Genomic DNA, 19,621 nt, shown 5'->3' with positions numbered 1-19,621 from the left:
ATATGGCTAAGCAGAAAATTCAATTACAGTAAAGAGGGTTTTTAAAAGTCTTGTAAGGGCTCTAAATCTTCCTCATTATACCACAAAATATGTCTCTAACTAATGGGTGTCAGGGGAAAACATTCCCTGGGAGTAGGTTATCTCATAGTTGCCTATTGCAGAGCTTCTTGGACCGTCCTCTGCAGCATCTGGAACTGGCCCCTGGATAGTCAGCTATATGGAATACAGGTGTGATCCAGTCTGGCAATGCCTATCTTCCTATCGGTGGTGAAAATCCAAGACAATATTTTTGCTGATCTTCAGTTCCTGGGAGTCTCTAGTCTTCCACTGAGATCAGAAAGATATGTCATTAAATATTATCTAGTCTTCTGTTCTTTTTCTTTTCAAGAAGGAAAGCTAAAAACTCCTCAGATCAGCCTGGTACATTATGTCATCTGTCAATGACACCAAATTGAACTTTGCAGTATTCCTTCTCACTGGGATACCTGGACTGGAAGACATCCATCTCTGGATCGCTATCTCCTTCTGCTTAATATATGTTATTTCAATAGTAGGAAATTCAGTCATTCTGTTCATTATGAAAACAGATCCATGCCTCCATAAGCTTATGTATATTTTCCTTTCCTTGTTGGCCATCACAGACCTTGGCTTATCAATAGCCACCATGCCAACGATACTGGGCATATACTTGTTTAGCTCTAGGGAGATCAGCCTCAATGCCTGTTTTGCCCAGGTCTTCTTTATCCACTTACTTTCATTAACTGAATCCTCCATGCTCTTGTTGATGGCCTTTGACCGTTTTGTTGCGATCTTTAACCCACTGAGATATGCTTCCATATTAACTCCGCCAAGAACAGCAAAAATGGGACTGTTGTTTGTGCTAAAATGGATGGCTCTAATATTCCCATTCCTTTTCTCCTGAAACAAGTCCGATACTGTGGAGCCAATGTCCTCTCCAATTCCTACTGCCTGCACCAGGAGGTCATGAAGATGATTTGTTCAGACATCACAGTCAACAGCATCTGTGGCTTGTCATTTGAACTCTCTACAGTTGGATTGGATTTGTTGCTCATCTTCCTCTCTTATGTGATGATCATCAAAACAGTGCTGAGCGTCGCGTCCCCCATGGAGTGCCTCAGGGCCATGAACACCTGCGTCTCCCACCTCTGTGCCGTCCTGCTCTTCTTCACACCAGAAATCGACTTGTTTGTGATACATAGATTCGGGTATGACTCTTTTCACTTTCTTCAGATTCTCTTGGGCTATGTCTACCTGCTGGTCCCACCCCTGATGAACCCAATCGTGTACAGCATGAAAAGCAAACACCTTCGTGTAAGAATAATCAGGGTGTTCATCAAGTGAAGGGTCAGTTCATCACCTGGACCCAGCACTGCTAACATTGGACATGAGAAACACATGTCACCTATTCCATCCTGGACATTTACGTCTGAGACAACATGAGCTATTGATCTCTACTCTATAGAGAATGGTTCAGGTGGGGTCTAAGACCTGGAGCAACAGGTGGTGGTTCAATTCAGAGCAGTTCAGTTCCGAGTTTAATATCTGGTAGACTGCTTGCACCCAATCCCCACTGCAGCCATGAACTTAGCTGCCTGTAAATCTGTCTCTGGCTGGTAAGAAAGGGATAGGGATGTTTTTGCTCTGACATCTCCAAAATAGTCTGCTGCAGTTCCAAAGTAGCACTGTTTAGGCTTGGTATCTCTCTTTCCTTCTCCTTTCTTCAGTTTTCTTCTACTAAGGAGCTTCTTCGGCCATCTCATCTATTCCTTAAAATCTTGATGTTCATCTCTGTAAAGGCCAAAGAAGTGGAGTTTCTTCATGAGGGCAAAGTAAGTGTTGTGAGGGGGATACCAATTGTAGACTTCCTTCCATTTGGCAGAGGGCTGCTCTCTGAACAGCTTCACTACTTTCATGGACTTATTGTCAGTTGGCCTGACAACTTCTCCAAATATCCGGGCACTCAGCTGTCTCCAAAAACTGTTGAGGGAGAGCAGTGCACTGGTGGAAGGAAACCAAGCAGGAAGCAGCATTTAAAAATTGAATGTTTTCGTGGAGAGCCAGGGGACAGATGAGATGTTGACTAATAAAGTGCCATGTCGCTGGCTGCTCCGACCTCACAATTCCTGTTGATACAGTCAATAAAGAGGAGGGATGTGGATGTTGTTTCCCATTACACCTAGTCTGGAGCTGTTCCGTCTCTGGTTAAAAAACAAGGAGCCATGCAAAAAGCTGGAAGGCTGTTGTGGACTCGCAGTCTTGGCCCTTCCTGAGTACTCTAGGTGCTGTGTGATCCATGGGGGCTGCACCAGCTCTGGACAAGGGCTATTCAAGAGGCACAGAAACTCACCTTTGTGCTACACCCTGAGCCAAGTGCTTGTGACTGAGTCATGTCAGAGACATGACTAACATCAGAGTCCCAGGAAAAGCCACTCACACAACCCACCACAGCTCCCCATTGATGGCTCTGCATACCACACACTTGCTGAGCCCACTCCCCAACAAGGCTGGGCAGATCTGTATGTGTGAGTGAGAGTCTGACAACAGGAGACCTAGCAAGAGACTCAGGCTCTGATTCCCTCTCCGGCTCCTCTGTTTGTGCTGCCCCAGCAATGTAAAGGGGTGGAAATGGGCCTCAGCTCCCCAACAAAGACGTGGCTAGCTCCTATCCCAGTCCAGCACATTCATTGTAGGGTGACCACCTCTCAAAAGGCAAAAGCAGGACACGTGCAAGAGCCTCGTCCCCTCTGTGACCTCCCCCCTGCCCCTTGTCATCCCCCTTGGGATTCCATCTACTGCTCCTCCTCATTACCCAAGGCTCCATCCTCTGTCCAGGCTACAAGCCAGAGCCGGGCCATGATAAAATCTGTCAGAGAGAAACACCCCTCCCGCCCCTCCCAGCATGTTCAAACCAAGGAAGCTGGTGAGTCTGGGGCTCTCCACAGTGGTTCTCTGGGAAGCTCTTACCAAAATCAAGCTCATGTCTGATCAGGGGTGTGTGTATTCAGGGGAAGACGAAGAGCAGGGGGCAGGGCCTCAGGGGGAAAGAAGGAGCAGGAAATGAACAAAGCCTAAAGCAATGCAGAACCCTGCAAGGAGGTTGCTGGGGGCAGGGGCTCATGAGTAAAGGAGGAAGATAGGGACGGAAGGTAGGAGAGCCTGTGCTTTAGAGAAGACTGAATATATGTGGCCCATCAAAAGGGGGATCTTGTTTTAAGTATCCCAAGCTGAGAGAAAGTCATTGCAAGGACCTTAGAGGGAAAGGCAGGGAGCCTGAATGTCTATCTCAGGCCACCAAGGGGCACCATGGGGTGGTACCTATCTGCAGGAACTTGGCAAGACTGTGATGTGCTCTTGCAAGCCATTACCTATGGGCGGAGGTCAGCCCAGCCCTTAGGCTGCTCTAAACTCTGTTGAGGCAGGGGAAGAATCAAATCAGGCCAGAGAATCAAACCTCTGTAACTGGCTCCTTGCCATCCCTGCTCTCTGCAGCGCATTGGGGAGCTCTGCTGGTACAACAGAGCATCCAGCTGGGCCTGTCACCACTCAGATAGCTGGAAGGCTGATCCTGTGGACTGGGGCTCCAGCAGAGAGGCCCCCAGGGTGATGGGTGACTTCTCCGTATTTGAGGAGATCAAGGCCCTGGGTCTGACCCCAGTCACCCAGGGGGAGGACGACCTTTTGCCAGCGGGCCTCAGTCTGGGTTACTTTACACTGTCCCCCCTTCCCTTCCCATCAGTGCTGCTCCCACTTTCACTTTCGGGGAGCCTCTGAACTCATCCACTTGTTCGGCCGTGAATGACACGTCGCTAACAACTGCCAAGCCCACTGAGGCGATGGCCAGTGCCAGGCGGCTGGGTCCTGAGTCACCAGGGGCATCGTAGGCTGATGGAGGGCAGCCAACCTCCTTTCCAGGTGGGGGCTCCGCTGCTGATTCTCCATCGATCGATGCCATGGCTGCAGCACCAGCTATGGAGCAAGAATGTGGCGTCCCCGAGGGCCCCCTTCCCACTCTCCTGACACTTGAGCCCAGCCAAGAAGTTCCACCCCCGGTAATTCGGCTGCCAGGGCCCATGATCCTGTTTCCACCCCTCTCCCTGATCCCGGTCCTGATCCCTACCCCGGCCTCACCCCGATGCTGATCCCATCTCCCTCCCCTACACCTCCCTTGCTGTTGCCTCCTCTGGGGTTGTCGCGTTACCCTTGCCAGTGGATCACCCTCAGGGAATGGCTTTCTTGTTCCCCTGTCCTGACCCCCTAGGGGCTGCTATTTTCCCTCTGCCGTCCCCTACTAAGCTGGGGTCTGAGGTGAGCTGCATGGTGCTGTCACATCGGGCGCCATGCCAGGGTTCCGCCCCCCTACCTGATCATCTCGGTCGGCCATGGGGCTATGACAGGGGTCCTTCTAGAGGGCAGCCAGAGGCCCCTGACCCGACCCCGCAATAGACTACGAGAGTTTCTCCAGGATGCCCGTGGATCCTGGAACAAGATGCAGCTGCTCTCCAGCTCTGGGGGAACTTTTATCAAATCCTCCAGACTGTGAGGGCCATTTTAGGGAGGGTATATGGACCGGGAGGTTTGCTGCTTCAGCCTACCAGCGGATTGGTGGCTTCCATGACTCCCTGTTTGCTTACGGGGTCTGTCAAGGATTACTGGGAGGCCCATTGGTGGTCATGAACATCTCTGCTGGTGAGGATCCCCCCCAGTCCTCCCTATGGCAATCATCACCTTCGCTACACTAAACACCTGGGACTGTAGGATGGGTCTCCGCAGGTGCCAGGTGCTTTTCTTCCTTCGGGGGGGAGGTACTCTGTGGTGTTCCTGCAGGAGACCCATACGGATCCAGATGCCAAAGCAAGTTGGCGGCTGGAGTTGAGGGACAGGGTCTATTTTAGCCACCTCACAGCTTGTATGGCTGAAGTGGCTACTCTGTTCTTCCCCAACCTATGGCTCGAGGTGTTGGAGATTGCCAAAGCTGTGCTGGGCAGCCTGCTGCACTTCTTGGTCCACATGGAGGAGCTGGTGGTCAATCTCGTCAGTACCTATGCCCCAACATTGGACCTGGAGTGGCTGATCTTTTTTCAACAGGCGTCCGCCTTCCTCAGCTCCTTGGATCCTTGCGAGTGCCTGGTCCTGGGCGGAGTCTTTAATACCACCCTCAACGTGCAGGACTGCTTGGGGACTGAGCAGTGTCTAGCCGCAATGGACATCTTTGGGAGATTGTCGACCATCACTCCCTAGTGGACGTCTGGCATGACCAGCAGCCGGAGGACGTGTCGAGGTTCACCTTTGTCCGGGTAGAGGCCCATCAGTTGCCCCACTCCTGTTTGGACGGCATTTACTTATCAAGCTGTCACCTTTCACGGGCCCACTCCTCCAGCATCCAGCCAGCCTTGTTCTCAAATCACCATCTGGCGCCTGTGACGGCCTGTCTCAGTGCGGAAAGGCCAGGGCCAGCCTACTGGCATTTTAATAACAACTTTCTGGAGGATGTGGGCTTTGTGACGTCCTTCCAGGAGTTCTGTCTAGCCTGGAGAGGGCAATGGCATGCCTTTCTCTCAGTGCAGCGGTGGTAGGATGTGGGAAAGGTGCACGTCAGTCTCTTCTGCCATGACTACATCCGGGGTGCCAGCCAACGGAAGGTTGTGGTATTAGAGCAGCTGGAATGGGAGGTCTTAGAGATGGAGTAGTGTCTGGCCACCAGTCCTGAGGATCCATTCCTCTCCGGAGCATTCCAGGAGAAGCAGGAGGAGTTCCAGACCCTTGAGGAGCATTAGGCCTGGGATGCCTTTGTTCAACCCCGCATCCACCTCCTTCAGGAGATGGATCGCAGCTCCTACTTCTTCTATGCCCTGGAGAAAAAGTGTGTGTGTGCGGGGGTGGGGCTAAGAAGAATGTCACTTGCCTTCTGGCAGAGGACGGCATCTCCATCACGGATCTGGAGAAGATGCGCGGGAGGGCCAGGGCCCTCTACGCAAGCTTTTCTCCCTGGAGCCGACCGATTCTGATGCTTGCAGAGTAGTCTGGGACAGACTTCCGATGGTCAGCGCAGGTGACCCAGACTGGCTAGAGCTGCCTCTCACTCTGGCTGAGCTCTCAGAAGCCCTCCATCTCATGCCTACCAATAAATCTCCGAGCATGGATGGGCTGACCGTGGAGTTCTGTCGCATGTTCTGGGATGTCCTCGGCCTGGACCTTGTCACCGTCTGGGCCCAGTCCTTGGAGAGTGGGGTCCTATCCCTGTCATGCAGACAAACTGTACTCATTTTGCTTCCAAAGAAGGGGGACCCCCACAACCTTCGCAATTGGTGTCCCATCTCGCTCCTCAGCATGGACTACAAAGTCTTAGCGAAGGCTATCTCGCTGCGGCTGGGGTCCGTGCTGGCAGACGTGGTCCACCCCAACCAGACCTACACTGTTCCGGGCGGTAGTATCTTTGATAATCTGTATTTGTTCCAGGACCTCTTGGAGCTCGAGTGTAGGAATGGTCTGCCATTCTCCATTCTGTCCCTGGATCAGGAGAAGGCGTTTGACAGTGTTGACCATGGGTATCTTCTGGGCTCTCTGCGGGCGTTCAGCTCCAGATCCCAATTTGTGGGCTTTCTCCAGGTGCTGTACACTTTCGCAGAGTATCTGGTCAGGCTCAAGTGGACCCTGATTGAACTGGTCAGCTTTGGGCGTGGGGTGCATCGGAGTGTCTGCTGTCAGGCCAGCTGTATACTCTGGAGATCAAGCCCTTCCTCTGTCTCCTCCGTCGGATGTTGACAGGGTTAGTGCTCCATGAGCCAGAGTTGTGGCTGGTCCTGTCAGCGTACACCAATGACATGCTTCTCATGGTCCAAGGTCTGGGCAACCTGGTGTGACTGGAGGCTTTCCAGGCCATCTACTCAGCAGCTCCTTCTCCCGGGTCAGCTGAGTCAAGAGCTCTGGCCTGGTGGTTAGGAACGGGTGGCAGGCAAGCTCCCTGTCACCCGTGCTTCAAGCCATCCGGTGGAGCAAGGATTCACTGCTCTATCTTGGCATTTACCTTTCTGCCACACATCCTTCTCCGCTGGAGAACTGGCTATGGTTGGAGGGCAGGGTGCCTGAGCGGCAGAGGTGGACGGGACTACTCTGGTGCCTCTCCCTGCAAGGGAGGGCACTGGTGCTCAACCAGCTAGTTCTGTCCATGCTCTGGCACTGGCTCAACAGCCTGGCCCTGGCCCCGGGTTTCCTGGCTGATCTTGAGAGGTTGGTTCAGGAGTTCTTTTGGTAAGCCCACAAAAGCTTATGCCCAGATGATTAGTAGATAGCTAATGTGGTGCTGATTAAAAAAAGGGTCTCCAGAGGTGATTCCAGTAATTACAGGCCAGTAATCCTAACTTCAATACCAGGCAAATTATTTTAAACAATAGCAAGGGACAGAATTATCAAATACATACATGAACATGATTTGTTGGGGAAAAGTAAATATGCCTTTTGGAAAGGGAAACCTGATTCACCAATCTATTAGAATTCTTTTGTTAGGATATAGACATTCAAGCCTGTCTGCAAAGGCCTATACTTTAAGAATTTAGGTGTATTCTTATCACTTAGCTAGTTACAGAGGTATAAAAGATAGACAATGATTTTGATTCTATCTGTGTAATGACCTTCTCTCACTGTGACAGTCTGAGGCCCTGTTTAGTCATATTGAAATCAGGCAATCTGGGGCTTTTACGAAGGGGATCCGATCTATCACCTCCAGAGAAAGGGAAGAGCCTAGAAGATGTGAAAGAAAATTTAGTTTGATAGCATCCCGTCTGGTAAGAACTCACTTATCAATAGACACAGCTGGAGAACCCTTATATCTGTATAGATGTAGTTGTGAAATCCTCACTTCTGTATTGTTTTGTATGTTTATTTTCATGGTGTCTATCTGGTTCTGTGATTGTTTCTGTCTGCTGTATAATTAATTTTGCTAGGTGTAAACTAATTAAGGTGGTGGGATAAAGCTAATCACGTTACAATACGCAACAGAGGGTCCTGTGGCACCTTTAAGATGAACAGATGTATTGGAGCATGAGCTTTCATGGGTAAACACGCACTGCATCTGACAAAACAGGTATTCACCCACAAAAGCTTATGTTCCAATACATCTGTTCATTTTAAAGGTGCAACAGGACTCTCTGTTGCTTTTTACAGATCCAGACTAACACGGCTCCCCTCTGATACATGTTACACTCTGTTAGGATTGGTTAGGTAAATTTTAGTAGAATGGTTGGTTAAAGTACAGCTGTGAATATTACTATATAAATTAGGGACAAACGGGAAGTAAGTTGGGATTCGAAAATAAGGAAAAAGAAACTTGGAGTTAAGATTGCTCGAAGTTCATCTCAATAAACACTGAATTGTTTGCACCTTCAGACTTTGGATATTGTTGCTTTCTGTTCATGCGAGAAGGACCAGGGAAGTGGGAGAGTGAAGGAATAAGCTTTCTTTGAGGGAGTCAAAGGTGATCCAGAGGATAAAGTGTACTTGGACTTTCAGAAAGATTTTGAGATGATCCCTCACCAAAGACTCTTAAGGAAAGTAAGTAATAAATTCAAAGCAGAAAGTTACAAAGGGATCTCACAAAACTCAGTGACTGGGCAACAAAATGACAGATTAAATTCAGTTCTCCGAAAACATCCATTCAATGTGCAGCTGCAGTCAAAAAAGCAAACAGAATGTTGAGAACCATAATTGATGGATGTAATAGGCCAGTAAAGGGTAAGGCTCCATTGGTGGAGCTGTTGCTGCTGGCCACCTGTTGCAAGGTTTACATAGGGATGTTTTTGTTTATAATTATGCACCCTGCAGATTCCAAGGTGGCTGAGGAGGCAGCATGTGGTAGTCAGCTGCCTGGGTTCATCAGTAATCTGCCTGGACTCCATGGAATGACACAGTCAGCTTCCTCAAGCACTGTTATCACCCAACATGACAGCAGGTGGTGCCATACACCCAGCTGTGCTGCCTGAGTGCTTTACCTAAGCCACTCAAGGACAGGCAGAAGACAACAACCAATTTTCCAGCTACCTTACCTTGCACCTTCCTGGAGTATAAACCCAGAATTATACCATCTTCCACTGCACAGGTGTCTGTACATGTCTCTGTACAGTGTAAGCTCATTAATATAGATCACTTTCCCCTTGATGTGGTAAAGATATTCAACAGTCTTTGTACACAGAGCTGAGATTTTCCCAGACACTTTACCCAAAACATGCTGGAAAAGAAAAAGCATAAAATAAAACTGAAAAAGATGGATTATAAGTGATTACAAGTGATAGCGAACACATCAAGGAAGCCTTTCATAATGTCAGGTTTCAGAGTGGTAGTCATATTATTTCTTATCAGCAAAAACAATGAGGAGTCCTTGTGGCATCTTAGAGACTAACAAATTTATTTGGGCATAAGCTTTCGTGGACTAAAACGTACTGTGTTTTTCACTCCATGCATTTGATGCATCTCATAACACAAGAAGTGGGGACACCAAATGAAATTAATAGGCAGCAGATTTAAAACAAACCAAAGGCAGTATTTCTTCACACAGTGCACAGTGAACCTGAGGAACTCGTTGTCAGAGGATGTTGTGAAGGACAAAACTATAACAAGGTTAAAAAAAGAACTAGATAAATTCATGGAGGATAGGTCCATCAATGGTTATTAACCAGGATGGGCAGGGATGGTGTCCCTAGCCTGTTTGCCATAATCTGGGAATGGGCAAGAGGTGATTATTACCTGTTTTGTTCGTTCCCTCTGGGCTACCTGGCATTGGCTACTGTTGGAAGACACTCTTGGAAGATACTGGGCTAAATCGACCTTTGGCCTGACCCAATATAGCTATTTGTATGTTCTTTTTTTCTCACTGTAAGTGTTAGAAAGAGAAACCCCATGCTGTGGGTTGTCCCAAAGGCTTGGAGTGCTAGAAGCTGGGAGCAAACCACAGGGGCTGATCACTAGATAATTGCCTTGTTCTGTTACTTCCCTGTGTAGTATCTGCACAGGCCACTCTCAGAAGACAGGACACTGAGCTAGATGGACCACTGGTCTGTCCCAACATGGCTGTTCTTATGTCCTTAAATTGTTCCACTGATGGATGAGGTCCTGCAGTATGGGGACAGAGGCTCCTGGATTGCACTAGAACTGGGCTGGAAAACTGAGAATTTCCCCCCCCACACAAAAAGTTTTGACTCAAACTGAAATGATTCCTTTTCATTCACTTTTTAGGGGTGAGTTTTCAGAGGAAATGACTCCTTTTCCTCAGAAAGCTCAGCTGCCATGATGCTGCCCAGCTGCAGCTGCCTGGATCCCCAACAGAAACTGAAGGCTTTTCATTTGACTTTCCCTTATAATATAAATGAAGGTTGCCTGGACGGAGTCTATGGCTGCACTCTGGGTATGGAAAGGTTGATACCTCTCGACCAATGTGTAGCTGATGTATTGTGCCCCTCAGCTCTCTGTGCACCCTCTCAACCCTGTGAAATGCCCCTGAAGCAGATTCAGTGAGTGGTGGCTATTGTGACAGACCCTGGTAGCACATCTCTGATGAACAAGTGCTACCAGGGAGATGGGGTGCTTCAAGGAGCATCTGAGAAGGCACAGAGTTTGTGGGTGTGGGGGTCTTGCTCAGAGAGGATCACTGAGATCTGGGTATAACTTTGGAGACCCCTGGATGCTGTGGTCCTGTGTTATGCCTCAGGGAGAAGGGAAGGGGCCTCCCCTCCTGGAACAATCCGAGGGAAATTTCCATATAGGGAGCTTGGTAGAATCTCCCTATCCTGGCCTGCACCCTGGATTTCAAATGCAGAAGAGGGCGTTGCTGGGGAGAAATCTGGTCCTATATTATGATGATGATTGATTATTATTACAGTGAGATCACATTTGTGAAAGCATCATCGTTACCACTCGGCTGCCCCCAAGGTAGCCATGTGACTAATCAGATCCATAGGAATAGTGATAACAAGCCCAGATTCCAGGAATAGAGCCTGCAGCAGGGCTGGTGCTGCAGTCCAGCTGGGTAGGATCACCACACATCCCCTGTGATTAGCCTCCTGCAGTTTGCCATTGGCTGTGACAGGGTTAAAGCTGGTGCACACTAAGCCAAGCAGTTGAGGTTCCCTAATGGCCAAGCGGTCCCCACGGGAATGTTCAGACATGCTTCATAAAGGCAGTTCCCTCCCTGTCTGAACAGATACTGCCTGCTGCCTGTGCAACCTGTCTGATGACTCCTTGTCCTTTAGGGTGAAGATCTGTGGTGTCAGCAGCTCCCCTTCTAGCAGGAATTGGATATGTTGGCAGGTTTCACAATCTTTACAATGTGAAGTGAAGGGTAAAGGCTGCAAGCTGTTTAAATTTGAAGATGTTCTGTGCCACTGCAGCGAATTCAGCTGGGCTGTCAGAGTGACTCAGTAAAAGGGACAGGAGGACAGGCAGCACTCGGTAGCTTGAGAACCCCTCCATTACATGTGCTCATCGTCCTCAGTGGGTTATTCAAGCTCCAGAGAAATCTGAGCTTGGGGTATTAAACCCTGATGCCCTGAGTCAGGATTTTTCACGAGGTCATGTTTCTAGAGGTGCCGTGTGCTCTGGGCCTGATCCTGCCAGAGGCTGTGTGAGAGAAGACCGCATGGAATATCAGTAACTAGTTCCCAAATCTCCTCAGTTTTATTTCCTTCTGGAAATTTTAATCAGCAAATGCATTTTTAAGGGTCTTATTCTCTGGCTCAATTGTGAAGGCAGGAATTCAGAGCTGTGTTTCTCTGTGGTAACAGGTCCAAGAGGGTAAATTTCTATTTCTTGACCGGCAGAGGGCTCCAACCTCTCTACCCTGTAGATACCCTTCAGAGTTACAGGGCTTTCAGCATGTCTGTCCCCTCTCTGCTCTCCAAGTGCCAAATGTCAGGCCTTGTACCCTGCCCTATCATAGCGTGGAATCCTGTGATGCTCCCACCCTCAGATTGGGCCCTGGGTTACAGAACACTGTGGGCTGACTGTGCCTGCTAAGCAGGTCCGAGTGGGTTCATCACCTGTGGGTCTTCCCTGTAGGAGTCTGTGAGCAGTGGTGAGATGAGTGACCAGTCAGCTTTCTGGAACTAAAGTACTGTTTAATCTGAACATCAGGAATAAAGTGTAACATGGGAGAATAAGAGGGTTTTCAAAGAACAGTCTGTACACATGTCTGACCACAACCCCTCCCACTCTGATGGGGATCCAGTTATGCTGAGTCCCTTCAAACTTCCGCAGCAGTACGTGTGCATGCCAGTCTGAAGAGCTTCTCAGCAACAGCTGCCCCATCTTTGCTCAGACTTCCAGTGCTGACAAAACAAGCTGTGTAACGTGGCTGGAGCCTGAAAATACACTACCCAGCTTGTAGCTCTTGTGTGATCCCTTAACCTCCCTGAATTGCTCACTCAGAGATGGCTTTTCTTGAGTTGTTGTTTCCCGGCCTGCTTGTTTTCCTGCTGTCTGCTATTAAACTAAGATGAGCCATAATACTGCCATGACATAAACATCCCCAAAGCTAACCCAATATAGTAAACATCCCCAGAACTGGGTTTTACATACACATTCATTATGGCAGCTCAGCTCAATGTCTGTCAAAATGCTGTTGCCAGATGACACAGATTTTATGAGTACAAGACATAGTGAAAGAGCGAGCGAGAGAGAACAATCGACTACTTTCATGTGGGAAATGAGGTTCAATTTCCATGTATACTCATTCATCTGACTTTTAAATCCACTTCCTGCAAACCCTTATCATGGCTGTGTAGCAGGTGCTGGGATTACTATGTACTAGAAAGTGAGAGCTCAGGGAATAAATATTTTACATACTGACCCCAATGCTTGTTACCACTCCGGAAAGAGGCTGCAGACTGACAGAATAGAACCTAAGGGGAACCATGCAGCTATTAACCCAGGGACAGAGGAGCTACTAGACTTTTGTTTGCTGACAAGCAACTGAATGAGGGTTGAGATACTGTGATCTTTTCAAGTTCTGAAGAAATTCAGATGACAGATACTACATTTTAAGTCCCACTCTAACCTGAAAAATCATCTCTGAAAGAAGATCAGATAGGTTGATAAACGTGTGCTAAAGTACAAATACAAATTTTACAAACCAAACATTTATGTCATACCTGTATATCTAAAGCAAGAAACAGAGTTGTTGGAATCTCTACAGCAAGGAGCAGCGGTAACTTAATTGCTTAATGCTTTTGCTTTAGAAGGTATTTCAAAAACACTCCAAATACTATGGATCCGACACATGCATCCGACAAAGTGGGTAATCACCCACGAAAGCTCATGCTCCAATACATCTGTTAGTCTATAAGGTGCCATAGGACTCTTTGCTACTCCAAATACTGTGTGAAATAGGTTTGTGCTATTAACTCTTTGTTCAGGGAACAGTTGCATGAATCCGTCTCCTGGTAAGTTACCAGGAGCTGTTTCTAATGCATACATTCAGGGTTATGAATACAATCCCCCTGCAACGCCTGTGGAAGACTTTCCAAAACTTCCTGAGAGAACTGAACCTCTCGTCTGTGTTCAGCAAAGAGTAGCGCTGAGGTGCAAGAAAGGGGAGTGTAATAATTGTGTCTAATTTACACCCTTCACCTATTACACAAGCATAACTAATGTAACTTGAACACTGAAGTGACCATTAGTGCAGACCTACTGTTTGGATTATTCACACATCTGTGATGCCTACTCTTCCCCCATCCAGCTGAAGTAACTATCTGTATCAGTGTGTAACTTGTCAGATATCTACAGACCCTGGCATGGATAGAGGATGAAGGTCCTATGAGGATAAAGAGAAGCCTGAAGCGGAATTCTTGGATGTCAGCATGTATCACTAGGAGTATTTGTTAAGGGAAAATTAATAGAGTTCATTTCTTATTGAATTTACACATCTAAACAATGAGTGATGCAATAGAGGTCAATATTACTGAATTTTAAAAAGGACTCCAGAGGTGATCCTGGCAATTACAGGCCTGTAACCCTGACTTCAGTACCAGGCAAACTGGTTGAAACTATAGTAAAGAACAATATTTTCATACATATAGATGAACATAATTTGTTGAGTATCAGAGGGGTAGCCGTGTTAGTCTGAATCTGTAAAAGCAGCAAAAAGTCCTGTGGCACCTTATAGACTAACAGACGTACCGGAGAATGAGCTTTCATGGGTGAATGCCCACTTCGTCAGATGCAATTTGTTGAGGAAGAGTCAGCATGGTTTTAGCAAAGGGAAATCATGCCTCACTAACCTACTAGAATTCTTTGAGGGGAGTCAACAAGCACGTGGACAAAGGGGATCCAGTGGATATAATGTACTTAGATTTTCAGAAAGTCTTTGACGAGATCCCTCATTGAAGCCTCTTACACAAAGTAAGCTGCCATGGGATAAGAAGGAAGGTGCTTTCATGGATTGGTAACTGGTTAAAAACAGGAAACAAAGGGTAGGTATAAAATGTCAGTTTTCAGAATGGAGAGAGGTAAATAATGGTGTCCCCCAGGGGTCTGTTCTGGGACAGTCCTATTCAACGTATTCATAAAAGATCTGGAAAAAGGGGTAAACAGTGAAGTGGCGAAATTTGCAGATGATACAAAATTACTAAAGATAGTTAAGACCCAGGCAGACTGTGAAGAGCTACAAAAGGATCTCTCACAGCTGGGTGACTGGGTAACAAAATGGCAGAGGATATGTAATGTTGATAAATTCAAAGTAATGCACATTGGAAAACATAATCCCAACTATACATATAAAATGATGGGGTCTAAATTAGCTGTTACCACTCAAGAAAGAGATCATGGAGTCACTGTGGATAGTTCCCTGAAAACACCCACTCAATGTGCAGCGGCAGTCAAAAAAGTGAACAGAATGTTGGGAATAATTAAGAAAGGAATAGATAATAGGACAGAAAATATCATGTTGCCTGTATATAAATCCATGGTACACCCAGATTTTAAATAGTGTGTGCAGATGTGGTCGCCCTATCTCAAAAAAGATATATTGGAATTGGAAAAAGTTCAGAAAAGGACAATAAAAATGATTAGGGATATGGAACAGCTTCCATATGAGGAAAGATTAATAAGACTGGGACTTTTCAGCTTGGAAAAGAGACGGCTAAGGGGAGATATGATTGAAGTCTATAAAATCATGACTGGTGTAGAGAACGTAGATAAGGAAGTGTTGTTTACTATATCTCATAACACAAGAACCAGGGGTCACGAAATGAAATTAATAGGCAGCAGGTTTAAAACAAATAAAAGGAAGTATTTCTTCACACAGTGCACAGTCAACTTGTGGAACTCCTTGCTGGAGGATGATGTGAAGCCTAAACTATAACAGAGTTCAAAAAAGAACTAGATAAATTCATGGAGGGTAGGTTAATCAATGGCTATTAGCCAGGATGGGCAGGGATGGTGTCTCTAGCCTCTGTTTGCCAGAAGCTGGGAATGAACGGCAGAGGATGGATCACTTGATGATTACCTGTTCTGCTCATTCCTTCTGGGGCAGCTGACATTGGCCACTGTCAGAAGACAGGATACTGGGCTAGATGGATCTTGGGTCTGACCCAGTAGGGCCATTCTTATGTTATTATGTTCTTAATTAAGAAACTCGTCCTAAGAATTTATCCAGTGCACTGCAAAGATGCAGTAATATAACTTGAACTCTCTGGAGTGGAGAAAGTAAAAAGTGTATATAACGAGGCAAGGAAATGCATTTATAAATAACTTTAATGCAAGAGAAATAAATACAATGACCGTTTTCACCATGCAAATCCCATGTGTTAAAACATGACATGATATAATGGGCTACACTCAAAAGCGGAGGGCCATAAAAAGTATCTGCGGGAAGGTCACAGTTGTAAAATTACACAGTATCCAAGGAGCCTGTGGAACTACTAGCCACAATATATCGATGGTGCCAAGACCCTAGCAAGATTCAAAGATTAACTGGAAGTTTATATGGGTAACCAGAAAATCCAATTACAGTAGGAAGAATTTAAAAAAACAATAGTCTTGGAGGGGCTCTAAACCTTCCTAATTTACACCACAAAGTATGGCTAATGAGTGAGTGTCATGGAGGCATTTTCCCTGGGAGCAGGTTATCTCATAGGTGTGTATTGGAGGATTTCTTCCACCTTTCTCTGATGCATATGGAACTGTCCACTGGATACTGGTTTAGAAGGACTGCAGGTCTGATCCATTCTAACAATGCCTGTGTTTTTATTGGTGCTGCAAATCCAAGACTATGTTTTTGCTGATCTTCCTTGAGCTCCTGGGAGTCTCTAGACTTGCATTGAGAGCAGAAAGATGTCTTGTTAAATATAATCTAGTTTCCTTTTCTTTTTTCTTTCAGGAAGAAAAGTTCAAAACTCCTCTGGCCTGCCCAGTACATTATATCAGCTGTCAATGACATGAACTTCAACTCTGCAGTGTTCCTTCTCACTGGGATACCTGGGCAGGAAGGCGTCCATCCCTGGATCTCTATCCCCTTTTGCTTAGTGTATGTTATTTCAATAGTAGGAAATTCAGTCATTCTGTTCATTATAAAAACTGATCTAAACCTCCATAAGCCCATGTACATTTTCCTTTCCATGTTGGCAGTCACAGACCTTGGCTTATCGATATCCACCATGCCGACGATACTGGGTATATTCTTGTTTAACTCTACGGAGATCAGCCTTGATGCGTGTTTTGCCCAATTTCTCTTCATCCACTCCCTTCAGTGCATTGAATCCTCTGTGCTCTTGTTGATGGCATTTAACCGCTTCGTTGCGATCTGTAACCCGCTCAGATATGCTGCCATCTTAACACTACAGAGAATAGCCAAGATGGGACTGGTGTTTGTGCTAAGATCCATGGCCCTAATATTCCCACTCCCCTTTCTCCTTAAAAGATACCAATACTGCCGAGCCAATATCCTCTCCCATTCCTACTGCCTGCACCAGGAAGTCATGAAAATGGCTTGTTCGGCCATCACAGTGAACATCTATGGCTTGTCTCTTACAATTTCAACGATGGGTTTGGACTCACTGCTCATTTTCCTCTCATATGTGAGGATCCTTAAAACAGTGCTGAGCATCACGTCCCACGCAGAGTGACTCAGGGCCCTGAACACCTGTGTCTCCCACCTCTGTGCCATTCTGCTCTTCTATATACCAGAGATTGGGCTGGCTCTGATACATAGATTCGGGAATAATTCTTCTCACTTGCTTCAGATTCTCCTGGGCTACGTCTACTGGCTGGTTCCTTCCCTGATACATCCAATCGTGTACAGCATGAAAAGCAAGCACCTTCGTGCGAGGATAATCAGAGTGTTCGTCAAGTGAAGGGTCAGTTCATCACCCAGATCCTGCACGGGAGATGAAAAACATGGGCCACGGCCCCTCTTCCATTCTGAATCCTTTTCCCCAGAGGACCCTCTCTCAGTTCTATCTCTTCCCCAAGTTCCCACTCCCTGCTTCTCCTTTTCACCTAAGGCTCTGTCCCCACTCCATGCTGGAAGCCAGAGTCAGGCCTTGATAAGGGCTCCCCAAGCAACCAATGCCACAGTCCCAGACCCTCCATCTGCCTTGGACAGAGCACTTGGAGGCTGGAGAGAAACCACTAGCCTGTGTTCCTGCCCCCAGGATTTACAATCCAAGTAAGGGCAAGAGTCAGGGGCTCCCCATAGAGGCCTGGGTTCCCTGGGTACCTCTTATCACTGCCTAGCTCTGGTCAGGCCTGGAGCAGAGCCTTGGGGAAGTGGAGGGGCAGGGAGCAGGGCTTAGCGGGAAGTGATGGGTCAAGCAGGGGCTTCCCAAAAGAATGTAAATTGGGGCAGTCTGTCTCTGTATATCGAGAGCAAAGTCTGTCTAACTTAGCTTGTTGCGAAATGTGAGATAGATGAGTGTAGACATATGACAGCTGCCTTTTATTTTAAAACCATTTTCTCATGGATTTGTTTTCTATGGCGTGTTGGGCACATTTCATTGTAAGCAGGGACTACAATCACAGTTTTGCTTTTGTTCTTATTCCAATGGATTATAGGCTTATTCACAAACCAAAAAGCCCCTCAAATGAAAAACAAAGAAACGGAAATGGATTCAGTTGAAGCCCTGCCCCTGCATATATATATGTATATATATATATATATGTGGCAGGAGGAGCATCAGCTATGACAGACACAAAGAAGGGGGTATGATCAAATGAGTTAGATAACAACTGATCTAGTCTGACATCGTGTATATTACAAGATGCTGAATTTAACCCGGTTACCCCCATATTGATCTCAGTGACTTGTGCTTGACTACCGCATCATTTGTGCTCATCTAAAATGTATCTTCCAGGATGGCATCCAGTCTTGGTTTGGAGATATCAGGAGAATCCACCACCTTCCTTGGCTGTTTGTTCCACTGGTTAAGCACCCTCACTGTTAAAAATGTATATCTCATTTCCAAATGTAATTTGTCTGGTTTCAGTTTCCAGCTATTGGTTCTTGTTATACCTTTCGCTGCTAAATTAAGGAGCCTGTTTGTAGCTATTTCGTCCCTGTGAAAGTGCTTGTCCGCTGTCATCAAGTCAGCTCTCAGTCTTCCCTCCTTCTACTCACTATGTCCCTGTTTATATAGCCAAGGGTAAGCTGGAAATGACAGAGGAAGAAGACACACTGGGAGCTCATGTGGAGTTGTTTGTCTGCTATGGATCTCTTCTTGGCCCTGGCCAATTGATTTGTCCCTTAGTAGATTCAGGAGAAAGCATAACTCAGTGTAATTATCTGGAAAAGGAATTGATCTTGAGTTCCTGTGTAGTGATGTCATTGGACTTTAATTCTCTGAGTTTCTGGTCATCTCAGTATGCTTAACTGCCAGCTTTACTCTGCTCAGCCATTAGTCCCAGAGAGAAAGGATAGTTCAGGTGTTAAAGTATTAGCCTGGGACTCAGAACAACTGGCTTGTGTTCCAGGCTCTTCCACAGATTCTTTCTGCGACCTTGGATAACTCACTTAGTCCCTCTATGCCTTAGAAATGTGTGTTTTAATACAGCTTAGTGTAAAGGTGTACATCTTGGAAGAAGGGATGTCAGCCCTCCTTACCAGGTGGGGGACCCAATGCTGGAAAACAGTGACACTGAAAAAGACTTGGGGGTCATAGTGGATAATCAGCGGAACATGAGCTCCAAGTGCAACACTATGGCTGAAAAAGCTAGTGCAATCTGGGATGTACAACCAGGGGAATGTCAAGTAGAAGTGAAGAGGTTATTTTACCTCTGTATTTGGCACTGGTGCCACCCCTGTTGGAATATTGCTTCCAGTTCTGGTATCTACAGTTGCCTCTATGTAAATACATGGTATACCCACACCTTGAATACTCGTGCAGTTCTGGTTGCCCCATCTCAAAAATAAATATTTCAATTGGAAACAGTACAGAGAAAGGCAATAAAAATGTTTAGGGTTACCGAGAATCTTCCATATGAAAAGAGATTAAAAAGACTGGAACGCTTCAACTTGGAAAAGAGATGACTAAGGGAGTGTTTGATAGAGGTCTATAATATTATGGGTGGTGTGTAGAAAAAGTGAATTAGGAAGTGGTTTTTTACCCCTTCACAAGAACCAGGG

The 19,621-nt window shown here is 46.6% G+C and overlaps 1 protein-coding gene and 1 pseudogene across 1 annotated transcript; both read left to right on the top strand.

Moving 5' to 3' along the window:
- The first annotated feature begins 427 nt into the window (after window positions 1–427).
- LOC116829477 (olfactory receptor 51G2-like) lies at window positions 428–1,362 on the top strand. Its single transcript, XM_032788327.1, is given in 2 exon segments — window positions 428–893; window positions 896–1,362. Coding segments are annotated over 2 exon segments (933 nt in total).
- A 9,877-nt stretch (window positions 1,363–11,239) lies between these two features.
- LOC116829476 (olfactory receptor 51G2-like) lies at window positions 11,240–17,354 on the top strand (annotated as a pseudogene).
- The last annotated feature ends 2,267 nt before the right edge of the window (window positions 17,355–19,621 follow it).

This window comes from Chelonoidis abingdonii, unplaced genomic scaffold (genome assembly GCF_003597395.2).
Source record: "Chelonoidis abingdonii isolate Lonesome George unplaced genomic scaffold, CheloAbing_2.0 scaffold0483, whole genome shotgun sequence".
In the NCBI taxonomy this organism is placed as follows: Eukaryota; Metazoa; Chordata; order Testudines; family Testudinidae; genus Chelonoidis; species Chelonoidis abingdonii.
The sequence above is the reverse complement of the archived record's forward strand: the minus strand, read 5'-3'. Positions and strand labels throughout refer to the sequence as shown.